We start from the raw sequence: 12,906 nt of genomic DNA on the forward strand, positions 1-12,906 counted from the left end.
GACGATTTCTCGCGAAACGAAAAGAGTTGAGAGATAATCGACATCATCAACGCCCTGTTTTATATTGTAAAATTTCAAATCTTGATAGTCTCGCTGTTCTCCATTTATCACGCCGTTGACTCTACTTGACCCTATCTTCGTTCATACAGCTATCCAGCCAACAAATCACTTCCCGGTCTGCCCAAAACACCACATCAATCATGCCTTCTTACGTGGTTGTCGGCGCTTCTCGTGGCATCGGAGTATGTTGACACGACCAAACTAAACCGGGTGGTGTGAAATGGCGTCATATGCCAGCATGGTCAGCTAATACAATTTGTTCTATTCAAACAGTTTGGTCTGGTCAAGGAGCTTGCAGCCGATAAGAACAATACCGTCGTCGGCCTTGTACGCAACGTCGAGGCTTCCAAGGCCAAGTTTGCCGCTGAGATCCCGGGTGCCAACATTCATACCGTCTATGCCGACCTGGCCAACCGGAAATCGCTCGAGGTATGTTGCTGGTATACGTGTCGAATCATCGTTGGCCTCCCTTTGCAGTCGTAAACTGTACTAAGACGACTGGTTTTCTTCATAGACTGCCGCTGCCGAGACGGCGGCCATCACCGGAGGCGCTGTCGACGTCTTCATTGCCAATGCTGCCATTGGCATCCCTGTCAACCGCTTTCTGACGGACGAAGTCACCTCGGACCCGGAGCTGTTTGAGAAGAACATGGACCTGACATTCCGCATCAACGTCGTCGGCACCATCGAGTCGGTCGCTTTCTTCGCGCCCCTCGTCGAGAAGAGCAAGCTCAAGAAGATTGTCGTCATCTCCTCGGGCGCTGGCGACATTGACTTTATCCTCCAGTCCGGCATGGACATGCAGAGCCCCTACGCCATCAGCAAAGCAGCTCTCAACATGGCCGTCGCCAAGTTCCACCTTGAGTACAAGCCAAAGGGTGTCCTCGTCTTTGCCATCTCGCCCGGCTTGGTCGACACGGAGTTTGCCACGGACCCGAACAACCCTCTGACCGAGGCAGACGCGGCGAACAAGAACGAGGCCATGGCGCGCATTGTCGGCCTATTCAAGGCGTACGCGCCGCACTGGGAGCCGGTGATGCTGACGCCCACGCAGTCGGCGCAAGCCGTGATCAAAGTTATTGGGGACGCCACCATTGCAAAGGACGGCGGTAAGATGGTTTCGCACCACGGCACGCAGCGGTGGCTGTAAATGAAACGGGACAGGCTAGCCAAGGACTTGTTGCTGGACATTTGCGTTGAATTCAGGATATTGCATCAGCACGGTGTCTAGCAACAGTACTTCCCAATACAACATACAAATAGTAAAATTTTTGCGCTGGCTGAGCGACTGGAGGGAGCATGCGGTGGGCGCCAAGTGGAAAGAGTAAAAACAAATGTATATTTCATATAGAAAAAAGTGACAGGCACGAGGCGAATTGGACGACAGGAAAGGACGCAGAAATCTATGTGCGGAAGTGAGAACTTAACTTCGGGGAAGATTTACGAACAGCTGCGTAATGATACGGCCTGTTGCAGAAAGGAATGAGTGACGAGAGACTTCTCAGCGCCAATCAGTGATAACTGCAGTGTCTCATAGCATCCAGCCGCGATATTAAACATAAAAAAGAACGTTGCATTTCCAACAACGACATTAAACCCGCGTCTCACATAAAATTAGACGGATAGGGTGTAGTCAGAAAGAGAAGAAGAAGATTACAAAGTGAAAACATGTAACAACCGATCCAGCACATCAGGTAAAGTAGAAAAGCAAAAAGTCATGATTCTGGTGAATGGGAAGTTCTGGGGCGCTCCTGCTCCACTTCCCAAAGGCGCCTTCCCGTCACTGAATCCCCCCAAAACTAGCCTTGTAAACAACAAACTCACTAAACAACCGCCGTTTCTCATACAATAATGTGCAGAGCGCTCTCCAAGCAGGTGACAATGCTTGAACCCAGTGCTCCGGTGCTGAGACCAGTCGTCGACAAGCACACCAACGCGTCGCCCGCGGCATACGGTCCCAATGCGACAACACACAGAGGAATGTCGATCAGCAACGACGGTAAGCCAACGTCGGTCTGCAACTTCAAACAGGCCGAGGGCAGCGTTGCTGGGCACGATTGTTCGAGGGCATCGACCAAACACGTGATAATCGAATCGCCTGTGACCGCCGTCGTGATGACATTTGTCGCGAGACATTCGGCGACGTTGCCCACGGCGTAAACGCCCAGGTCGGCCGTACAGAGCAGAGCGTCCACGGAAAGAGCGACGCCGGTGGTGCCCGCCAGTTCCTTGCAGTGCTCGGGCAGGTCGACGTTGCAGCCCGGCGTGGCCGAAGAAGACGGAGCCGGGCAATCGATCGGGATCGCGGTTACCGTCGGGGTCGTGGGGGGGCTCAGATGCAGCGCATCGTACAAACAGGCCACGATGGTGTAGCCCTGGGTGTTTCCGTCGATGCCCGTCGTGACCAAGCACTGCGCAACGGCTCCAACGGCGAAAGGACCCAGCTCGGCCAAGCAAACAGCGGAATCGGCGATAAGTGGGATGCCAGACTCATTCTCGAGGGCAAGGCAAGGAGCGGGCAGCGACTCGATGCACTTGCCCGCGAAGGCGTTGTTGAGACACTTCACAACATCGGTGCCCAGCGAAATGGGAGTCAGATCCGTCGTCAAGCACGTAAGGGCGCTGCCGGTGCCGTACACACCGAGAGACGCGAGACAGACAGCAGCAGGGGCAAGGAGGGCAAGGTCGTTGTACAGAGCGAGGTCCTCGCACGTCACCGGCAGACCCGTGACACAAGCCGACGCGGCCGAGGCAGACACAGTGACGGTGGTGTAGCAAGTCGATGCCGATGCTGACGACGATGCTGACGACGGGGTGGCGGACACGGAGCTGGGCACGCTCGAAGACCCTGCGCTAGACGAGGCAGCAGAAGATGAAGACGGAACAGACGATGTGCTGGAGACGGACGGAGATGAGCTGCTGCCTCCAGGAGAAGCACTAGAAGAAGCGGCACTGGAAGAAGCGGCACTGGAAGAAGCGGCACTGGAAGAAGCAGCACTAGAAGAAGCAGCACTGGAAGAAGCAGCACTGGAAGAAGCGCTGGAGGCAGATGAGGCAGACGAGGCAGCGGACGAGCCGCTCGAGGCAGCACTTGAAGAAGCGCTGGAGGCAGCACTGGAAGAAGCAGCACTGGAAGAAGCAGCACTGGAAGAAGCAGCACTGGAAGAAGCAGCACTGGAAGAAGCAGCACTGGAAGAAGCGGCACTGGAAGAAGCGGCACTGGAAGACGCAGCGCTAGAGGCAGACGAGGTGGACGAGGCAGCCGACGAACCGCTCGAGGCAGCACTACTAGAAGCACTGGAGGCAGACGAGGCGGACGAGGCAGCCGACGAGCCACTCGAGGCAGCACTGGAAGCAGACGAGGCACTGGAAGAAGCGACAGAGGAAGCACTAGAAGAAGCGGCAGACGAAGACCCGGCAGACGAAGAAGCACTGGAAGCAACGCTGGATGCAGACGAGGCACTGGATGAAGCGACAGACGAGGCACTCGAAGAAGCGGCTGACGAAGAAACACTGGAGGCAGCGCTAGAGACAGATGAGGCACTAGAAGAAGCGGCTGACGAAGCACTTGACGAAGCAGCAGACGAAGCGGCGCTGGATGCAGACGAGGCACCGGATGAAGCGACAGATGAAGACCCGGCAGACGAAGACCCGGCAGACGAAGAAGCGCTGGAGGCAGCGCTCGAGGCAGACGAGGCGCTAGAAGAAGCCGCAGATGAAGACCCGGCAAACGAAGAAGCACTCGAAGGAGCACTGGAAACAGCACTAGATGCAGATGAAACGGCCGAAGAGACGCTTGAAGCGGCACTGGAGGCAGCACTGGAGGAAGCACTGGAAGCAGAGCCGGAAGCAGACGAAGCACTTGACGAGGTGGCTGACGATGCAGCTGACGAGCCGCTCGACGCAGCGCTGGAGGCAGATGAAGCAACCGATGAGGAAGCGCTAGAAGCAGACGAAGTAGCGCTAGAGGCAGACGAGGCGACCGACGAGGCACTGGATGAAGCAGCCGACGAGACACTAGACGACGCCGCCGACGACGCAGCCGACGAAGCAGATGACGAGGCAGCCGACGATGCAGCCGACGATGCAGCCGACGAACCCGCCGAAGACAGGCCAGAAGAACCAGCAGAGTTGGAAGCCGAGCTGGAAGCCGGGCCACCAGAGCTGGCAGTAGAACCGGAGGGTTTGGGGGTGTCGACGATGACGGTGCCAGTTGAGCCACCAGGACCAGGCGGGACTGTCAGAGTGACCGGCGTGCTGCCGGTCCACTGTCCGGTAATGGTGGTGTAAGGACCCGTGAAGGCGGGCGTGGTGGTCTCGGGCACCTCAATAATGACCGTGCCTGTGTGGTCACCGCTGCCAGGCGGGATGGAAACGGTGATGGGAGTGGTGCCGGTCCACTGACCAGTGATGGTCGTATAAGGACCAGTGAACTCGCCGGGGCCACTATTTAGTCAGCATGAGCTATGATGAAAGGCAGGTAAAGACGCTGCGCATGGGGCGCAAACTTACGTCGTGACCGTGCTGGTGGTGGTGACGGTCGAGGTTATCGTGGTGGACACCTGCGTAGGAGCGTTGGTGATCTGAATGGTGATCTCGTTGATGATAATGACAGTGTTTGCTGGGATGAAGACGTCGACAATCACGGGCGTCTGACCAATGATTTCGATGGGTTGGACAGTGACAACAGCAGGACACTCGTCCATGGCACGCCTGAAGAACTCCGGCACAGCCTGAGGGTACGGAGTGGCCACGGCGCCGCCAGCCATCAGGCCAGCGGCTGCCAGGAGGCCCCGGGCGACTGAAAGATGCATGGTGGGCAAATGTATGAGAAGAACAAACGGTTAACGGTATAGAGTGACGTAGGACGTAAAACTCGTAAAAGGGGATTAGAATTTAAGGGTAGAGGAAAAGATGACAAAATGAATGAATGTGAAGGCAAGTTGCGAAAGAACGACTTGGCAGCTGCAAACCAGACTGCTCTTTTAGAAGGGCAAATAAACAAAGAAAAACAAAGCAAAAAGCCGTGCGAGGTCGACCGTCGGTGCTGTCGAACAGGTAACTCTTTCCGATGATTCGAAGATCTGTCCGTACGGGCAGTGTAGACGGCGAGGCACGAGAATATATATCTTGTCGACTTGCGGGAGCAGGTTTCGTGTAAGGGCCTTCCGCCATATTGTGTGTGATTTGAGAGTACTATCCTCTGGGCCTTCGTCGATATTGGCTGCACTGCCCTGGCCACAGGGGTCAACGAGTCGAAAGGGCATGGCACTGGCTAGCTCTCAAAGATCTGTTTACTTTTCGCTGAGGAGGCCGAGTCAGGAGGGAGACGAGGAGACGAGAAACGCGCAAAGGGCGTCTTTGGGATGCATGTGTTTGAGGCTCGCCTAGCCACTCTTGGCAAAAACAAAGCAAAGGGAATGAAGATATAGGGGTGTGTAACAAGATCGGGAGTGTAGGCAAGAGAAGAAGGAATGCGCCGGTGTTGGGTGGTGACATGAAGAAATGGAGGGGTCTTTCTCGTGTGCAATCTGCGAGCATTCATGGCTCAGGAAGCGGTTTCGTCGGCCGGTCTAAGCTCGGCGAACCAAACTATCTACAGAGTACGACATAGAGCAAGCATTCTTTTCTTAGGCTGCTTTCTGTTTTTTTTTAAATTGTTCCTGAATAGCTGCCCAGCCAGTTGGAAAGGGGGGGGGGGGGGGTTCGCAGAGACGAAAGTGGAGAGCACCAGCCGGAGATATGCGAACCAACCAAGAGGGGGTATAAAAAAAAGTAACAGCAAAAGAAAGATTGGAAAGACACAGAAAAAGAAGCAAAAGGCAAAGGAGACAAACATGTGGAAACAAAGCAACACATTCAGGAAACAGATACCAAGCCTGGATGGCCAGAACTGCATCATTTGGCTTTCCCTTGGGTGCAGAAACGAGCCCTGACGAACAAAGGCCACTGCTTTTTACGAGTCGTTCATTGCCCGTTCAGGTGTCTGTCTACTTTCCTCGGTACGCCCCGCGTCAGTGTCTGACGTTCCCTTATGCAATCTTATGTGACCACTGTGCTGGACAGCCTCATCCAAGAAGTGTAAAGGTGCGACCGAAAGGCGCAGAAAGAAGTGAAGACAAATCAGTAAAGGTGAAAAGGTCGAAAACATACAACGTTATACTAACAAAGTGCCAGCTCACCGACACTGTAAACCACTCATCTCATATGATCCAGCCAAGGGCAGAGTGACAGTTGTCTCATATTTAGCGGGTGGAACCGTGCCAAAGCGTGGTCTTACAGGGATGCTGTGGGATGGTGTGTTGTCAAATTTGACTTATACGAAAAAGGAATGACGTCTAAAAACATCTCAGAACGTATCCCTAGTTAACACGCACACCCTTCAAAATATACAGTAGCGAAGGAAGGGGCATCGTGAGAAAAAAAAGAAAACTGCGTCGTGCATTCTCAAGACAAAACATGACAAGGGTGAAAGAAAAAGGGACGCCAAACTTATTGCCGAGAACCAAAACGCGTGAATGATAACACGCTTGTGACAAAAAGAATCCTCGTATCTAGAAGACAGCGTGATTTCAATTTCGAGTAAACATCACTGTCATCTGTATGCAGGCGTCATCGTGGTAGTACTTTAGGTTCTGACCATATTGTCAGCAAAGAAGAAAACTGAAATAACGGCAAAGTATTACAGTTTAATTAAGAAAAAGGTGCATTTAAGAAAGCAAAATAAATAAAAGTAAATAAAAGTAAATAAAAGTAAATAAAAGTAAATAAAAGTAAATAAAAATAAATAAAAATAAATAAAAATAAATAAAAATAACCTAACAACATACAACAAACACGTATTAAAAGTGAGTAAAGTACAATATAATAGACCGTTACAAAATAGTAAAATGGGATAATAGGGACATCCAGCGCATTGAAGAATGCAGTTATTTACGAAATAATAGGATAAAATACATCAAACACCTGGAGAGATACAGGGAAAGCTCCAGCTGCAGCGAGACAACCCCGTATCAGGTCGCCACTGAAGAAAATATACTGAACTCGTTCGGCCTGGATTCACCCCCCTTCCTCCCACGCAGTCGTTCAAAATACCTGTCCAGAATTTCGAGTGCATAACTGACTTACTTACTTTATACTGCATCCGGCATCCGGGTTCCCACTGCTTGACTTAGTCAGTCTTGTTCATTCTTCACGGTTCTCTTAGATTCTCGCCACGATCGGAGACGGATGACTGGCTGGGTGACTGGATTTGTTTTGATGGTTTTGTTTATTTGCCTTTCTCATCTCTGATGAAGCACTTGCTCGGATATCGCAAAGGTGTCTTCTTTGTTTATACGGACGGAGTCTTGCAATTGGACCCTGGCAGCGAGAGACCTAGCTGGGTAGTTCATGGAACTCAGCCCATGCCACTCAGCCCAGGTTACAGAATCTTGTACTAGAAAGGCAATCACTCAACGTGGTGGTACTTAAAAACACGCTTCGCATGACTTTGTTGGTGATTTAGATAGTTCGTCGCAAGATGATCTCGCGTTTAGGACTCACACAAATTTCGTCAGGTCGTTCTTGATAATACTTTTCGTCCACCACCGTAGAACGGCTTGGAGAGGCCTGGTTTGAGGCACGCGGTCTACTGATGAATGCGTAGGAGGTAGATTCATTTCTTGTTGACAGGCACTTTATTCTGTGGTGGAAACTCGGACTAGATCTCGAAGAAATTATGCACTTGTTTTGCCTCGCCCTTCCTATACCACAATTTTGGCGTGCATTGTTCTGACATGTCCACGTCTGAGACTCATTGCGAGCACCATGAAAGGAACTGTTGCATTTTGTCCCAGATCTGTCTGTTCCTGGCGTTTCTTTGATTCAAACATTCACTCTACGCATACCTACCCCCGAGAAGCGTAGGCATATCCTTTGGTTTTGTAATGTTCTTTGCTTTACCGTTCGAAATTATTTTTAAGGCTGGGTTTGGTTGTTTTTTATTTCGCCCCTGCTTTCTTTTGCACTTGAGTATTCGCGCCGGCTACTGAGTCTATTGATTTCTTCGTTCTTGGCTTTTCTCTATGTTTTCTCCCCTCAGTTTCTTTTCGACCAAAAGTGCACGACATTTCTTTTTAATCTGAAACGCAGCTTAGTTCTACGTCCTCCCTTTCTCTTTTACTCTTCCTCATTGGTTCATTGCCGTGTTAGTCGTGTAAGTCGGGTTAATGTTGCAGATCTGTCTCACTAGAACACGACCGTTGCTGCTTTTGGCGCTGTCTTCGGGAGCTATTGGCTGTCTAGTCGGGGAATGTTTCTCGGCACTATGTCCCCGCTCTAAGGAGTTTGTTTATGCTTTCTTCCACTTTGACGGCCTCAATTTTTTTCCCCCTTTCTGTCTATGGTTTATTTGAAAAGCACTATTTCGAGACAGCCCTTGACTGTTCTTTGTCCATTCGTATATTTTGGTTCCCTTACATATTTCACTTCTCGAGTCTCCCCAGTCTCCCCAGTCTCCCAGTCGGACTTTTCCAAGCGTTCTTTTAATACAACGGGATTTCTTATAATCATACCAGAGTTTGGGTGTACTGTAGCCCATATGTCCTTCCAATCCAACATGATTGTTCACTGCCGTAGGGGCAGTGCAAATCTTGAGCTTCATGGTTACCTAACAGGAATGTTTCGAGCATTATGGTGCTTTAATTGTTAGTGTCAATCGACAAAACATCGTGAAGATGTTGCCTCATCTGGAAACTGGAGAGGGTTTTAAATGATACTTGATGATAGGGCAGCTGAGACTATGTTTCACCTGTGCAAACAGAGGCACCTGGCCGACAAATTCTAGACCTGACAAAAAGAAACGAAAAAAAGGAACAAGAACAGAACAAAGAAACAAAACAAAAAGACTCTCCCTTGCACCCACGCGTTTGCTCCCTTCATCAGGACGTTAAGTCACGTCTCATTGTCCAACTTCCTCCACAAAAGCGATATTTTCTTCTCCGGAATGCTTGCTTTGTATGTAGGAACCTTTTTTCCTGATTCGGGTTTGCACCAGTCTGTGACAATTTAGAGCCAAAATGGAAGCCTTGCCCGTCCACGACATGTAACATTCTTTATACCGCACCAGAGCTCTACGACGTGCCGATCCCGTTGTCCGTCCCAAAAATAATCACTTTATCTGTATCGTTCGCTTCAGCAACGGGAAGAAAATTTATCTTCAATAAGCATATTGCCTGAAGCTAAGGCTGTCAAGGCCACCTTAATTACGGCCGTTGCAGCTGCCCTTGAAATTTTAAGGTCGATGCATTTTTCTTCAGCACATCACGACCCTGTTTATGCCGGACAACTTGTCAACATAGGAGGCCGCACTTACTTAAACAAAATCTCCACTTTTTGAATCACCTCGCGGTATTCTACGCCGAAAGGGACTAGAAAAATGATACGCAAAAAGGTAATGACCTGCCTTGGCAGGCAATCTTCGTGTCCCTCGGCTCTCCACCTGTCTTCGACCAGCTGAATCTCTTTTGGGCTGCCATATTCGCTGACGGTCGTTTCTAGCCGAGTCCACTCCACCAAGAGTCTCATCCACCAAGCATAACCGCGTTGTGTACGAGACCGGCCTAGACCGTCCGCTAATCTATACAATGTGCATTCAGCTGTCCTCGCCCGGGAAATTGTAGATTCCACCAGCCGCTCTTCAGTCTTCCTTTTTTTCTATCATATCCTCTCTTTGTTTATCCCTCCTGGTCATTCTCTTCTTTTTCTTCTACTCATTCTTTTCTTTCCCTTTTACTTAAGTACAGCTATTGCACATAAACTCCAAGCGTACCTCCTCTCTGAGACATTCTTTTCTTGCCCTCTCTATGACCCTTCATGTTTCTTTTCCATTTCCACGCTCCATTCTTGACCGCGGCATTCACTGCACGCCCTTCCAACACAGCCACTTACATCGAAATTCCTAGCACGCCACCCTGTATCGTGAGCTATAGCTTGCATAGAGAAAGCCATTCCTTTGTACGGCATTTTATGTACATCTTGTCGTTTACTTCTCCGTTCCCCACGAGTTTGAAGAGAGTCATCTTAACGGGCTAATTGTCCGTTTTTTCCTGTCACTATCCTTTTATGCTCACTGGCTTTACTTCCCTCGGCCGTCTTGCACACACTGCGCCCACTGCATAAACTTTCCACGCCCCCCTATCCCCTTCCCATTCAGCTACCTCGGTCTCCTCAATCCCTGTTTGCTGCCCCAAGGCCACTTCACTCGCTCTGCAGAATGCAGATATGACGCTGTCAAGTACCTCAAGGTCGCTGTTTCTGGCACAACAAATTGCCCTTGTCTGAGAAGGTCATTTCCGTCGTACGTTTTATTTTCTTCTTTAGCATTTATGGCCCTGGGTCACCAGACTCTCATCAGCACTTTCAAAGTGCCCATTCCGTTCTCTTCAGTATCCCTTCGGGGATTTATATTATCACTGGTTCAGGCAGCGATATAACATGTACGACATACCTGAGTTTCAGCTGTTCCATCTTCCTTTCATTCTTTGTTGACCATTCCTCCTTTGCATCGTCCGGTTTCTTCGTCTCCCACATCGTGATGCCAACAGTGGTTAGATCTCTGACCTCCCCTGTAGCCCTATCTTCTTCCTCGTGTCCTTTACCAGCAACCGCTTTCCCTGTTGCGAATATAGCTATACACCAGCCTCTAGATGCCGACTTGACCGTCCAGAAAGTGCCATTGATATGTCACGTTTGAGGTCCTCCGTTGATTGATGTGTTCATTTGTCATGTACTAGCCAATTAAGGAATTGTTGTACCAGAGCTACAATGTGCCTCCTCGTCCACTTCCCATTTTTCTTTTGTTTGATACGAAACTCACTTACGTGGACTATGGCTGTCTCATTCCGATATTTACATCCTACAGAATGCTCTCTGTTAGTTCTTCCCCTCTCCCCTGACTAGCTCCATCTTTTCCTTCCTGGTGCGCTCATGCCTCCGGCCTGGCCGTTTCTCATGATCGTGGCTGGACTTAGCTTCTCGGACCCAGACCCAGATCCAGACCCATCATCGCGAGTTAGTCGCATTCATGGCGAACAGTCTCGCTTTGACATCGACACCCTCTCCATTCCTTTCGGCCCGCCCATACTCGTCCTCATTGCCATGGCCACGAATATTTTCTGCACATATTTTCATTAATTCCCGTCCGTTGTCTTTTGTTTACTACCATTTTTAAGGTTCTCGGCGGTCTCTGTTTGTTTTCTTTTTCCTATCAAAACACGTAGGACAACAGGCTACTCAGTAGCAACGAGTATCTCAGAGGGGAATGGGACTGCGCTCTCTCCGTCAACCAACTAGCCTCATCTTGTGCCTGCCTCTAATGAACGCCCACTTGTGCTAGTAGGACACCGTACTCTGTTTGACGGTTGTGAAACGAAGCTATCGTTGCTCACAATGATGCATTGTATATATAGATTCCGGTGACGCTGCTCTCTTCGTTTTCCTATTCCTTCAGACAGCATCCAGACACACATTCGACCATTACTGGCCTCAAGTGAGAAGCACAGGTTCGTCCTCTCTTTCTGTCGTCGCTCTCTTTATTATCACGAGCCGTTATACACTCTTTACCTTTTGTTGATTCATCGTCACTCTTTACGAGTACCACATTTGGAAGACAATCGAGAGGTCTCTATCCAATACAGTCACTCGCTACTTTTTTTTTAATTCTCCTTCCATTCTCATCACATATTTTTTATAATATATTTTATTTCCCATCACTCTTTTCACCATGAAGGCTGCACAAGTTACTTTCCTGTCCATGCTGGCCGTGGCATCGGCCCTTGTCGACCACAAGGTCGCTGTTCGCGGCGCTGCTGCTGCCCAGTACCCAGAAAGCTGTGTCCTGACCACCACTCTGGCGCCCATCACTGTGACGCTGCCATGCTCGTCGCCTTCACGCATCACCACGGTCCCGCAGCCCACTGTTTACGTGTACACAACCGTATACGAGGCCCTCTGCTCTACGGGCGTCACGGAAAAGACCTACACTATCACCAAGACCTGCGACTCCGCGCCCTGCACGTGCACGGCCGGCGAGATCCCCTCGGGCTTCACTGTGACCGTCACCACCTGCACCGAGTGCGGCAAGCAGCCCGTGACCGCCACGGTTACGTGCCCCGGTAATGCGTATGCCACGGCAGGTGCCTGGGCTTCAGCGGGCGCCAACGCCTGGGCCTCGTCTGGTGCGTCGTCCGGCCCTGGCTGGTCGTCTGGCTCCGGCTCTGGCTCCGGCTCTGGCTCCGGTTCTGGCTCTGGTTCTGGCTCGGGTGCTTCTGCCAATGCTGGCGCTGGGGCCAGCGCTAACGCTGGTGGCTCCTCTGGCTCTGCTTCGGCCAATGCCAATGCCAATGCCAACGCTGGCTCTGGCGGTTCAGGCTCATCCAGCTCCGCGTCTGCCAACGCCAATGCTAATGCCAATGGCGGTGGCTCGGGCGGCTCTAGCTCGTCTGCTTCGGGCAACGCCAACGCCAACGCGCACTCTGGCTCTGGCTCTGGCTTTGGTTCTGGTTCTGGTTCTGGTTCTGGTTCTGGTTCTGGTTCTGGCTCTAGCTCCGGTTCTGGCTCTGGCACTAGTGCAGGAAACCACACGACGTCTATTCCTCGCCCTTCGCCGTCGGTAGTAGTCGTAAGCTCCGGCATCAAGACAGTTGCATCACTCGGCGTTGGCTCCCTTCTGTTTTTGGTCGGCGCTCTTTGGCTATGAGAATTCCATGTTTACGCGACTTACGCGGTGTTTTTGATGTGTTTTATTTTTGCACCGTTCTTATGACTTTTTGATGGTTTGAGGTTCTCATCGTTGTCTTCTTGGAC

The 12,906-nt window shown here is 50.8% G+C and overlaps 3 protein-coding genes across 3 annotated transcripts; 2 read left to right on the plus strand and 1 right to left on the minus strand.

The window, feature by feature from the left end:
* Nucleotides 1-200: 200 nt before the first annotated feature.
* On the plus strand, nt 201-1,210 carry SPSK_06455 (short chain dehydrogenase (AtsC); the record flags this gene model as incomplete). The annotated part of the gene is made up of 3 exons (XM_016733161.1): nt 201-242; nt 334-489; nt 575-1,210. The coding sequence occupies 3 exons, from the start codon at nt 201-203 to the stop codon at nt 1,208-1,210; spliced, it is 834 nt and encodes a 277-aa protein (XP_016592165.1).
* A 691-nt stretch (nt 1,211-1,901) lies between these two features.
* SPSK_05910 (uncharacterized protein) lies at nt 1,902-4,874 on the minus strand (the record flags this gene model as incomplete). The annotated part of the gene is made up of 2 exons (XM_016732618.1): nt 1,902-4,506; nt 4,573-4,874. The coding sequence occupies 2 exons, from the start codon at nt 4,872-4,874 to the stop codon at nt 1,902-1,904; spliced, it is 2,907 nt and encodes a 968-aa protein (XP_016592166.1).
* Nucleotides 4,875-11,824: 6,950 nt separating this feature from the next.
* On the plus strand, nt 11,825-12,799 carry SPSK_06470 (uncharacterized protein; the record flags this gene model as incomplete). Its single annotated transcript, XM_016733176.1, has 1 exon — nt 11,825-12,799. The coding sequence occupies one exon, from the start codon at nt 11,825-11,827 to the stop codon at nt 12,797-12,799; it is 975 nt and encodes a 324-aa protein (XP_016592167.1).
* Nucleotides 12,800-12,906: the final 107 nt, after the last annotated feature.

The sequence above is a fragment of the Sporothrix schenckii genome (assembly GCF_000961545.1).
Source record: "Sporothrix schenckii 1099-18 chromosome Unknown Cont38, whole genome shotgun sequence".
NCBI lineage: Eukaryota > Fungi > Ascomycota > Sordariomycetes > Ophiostomatales > Ophiostomataceae > Sporothrix > Sporothrix schenckii.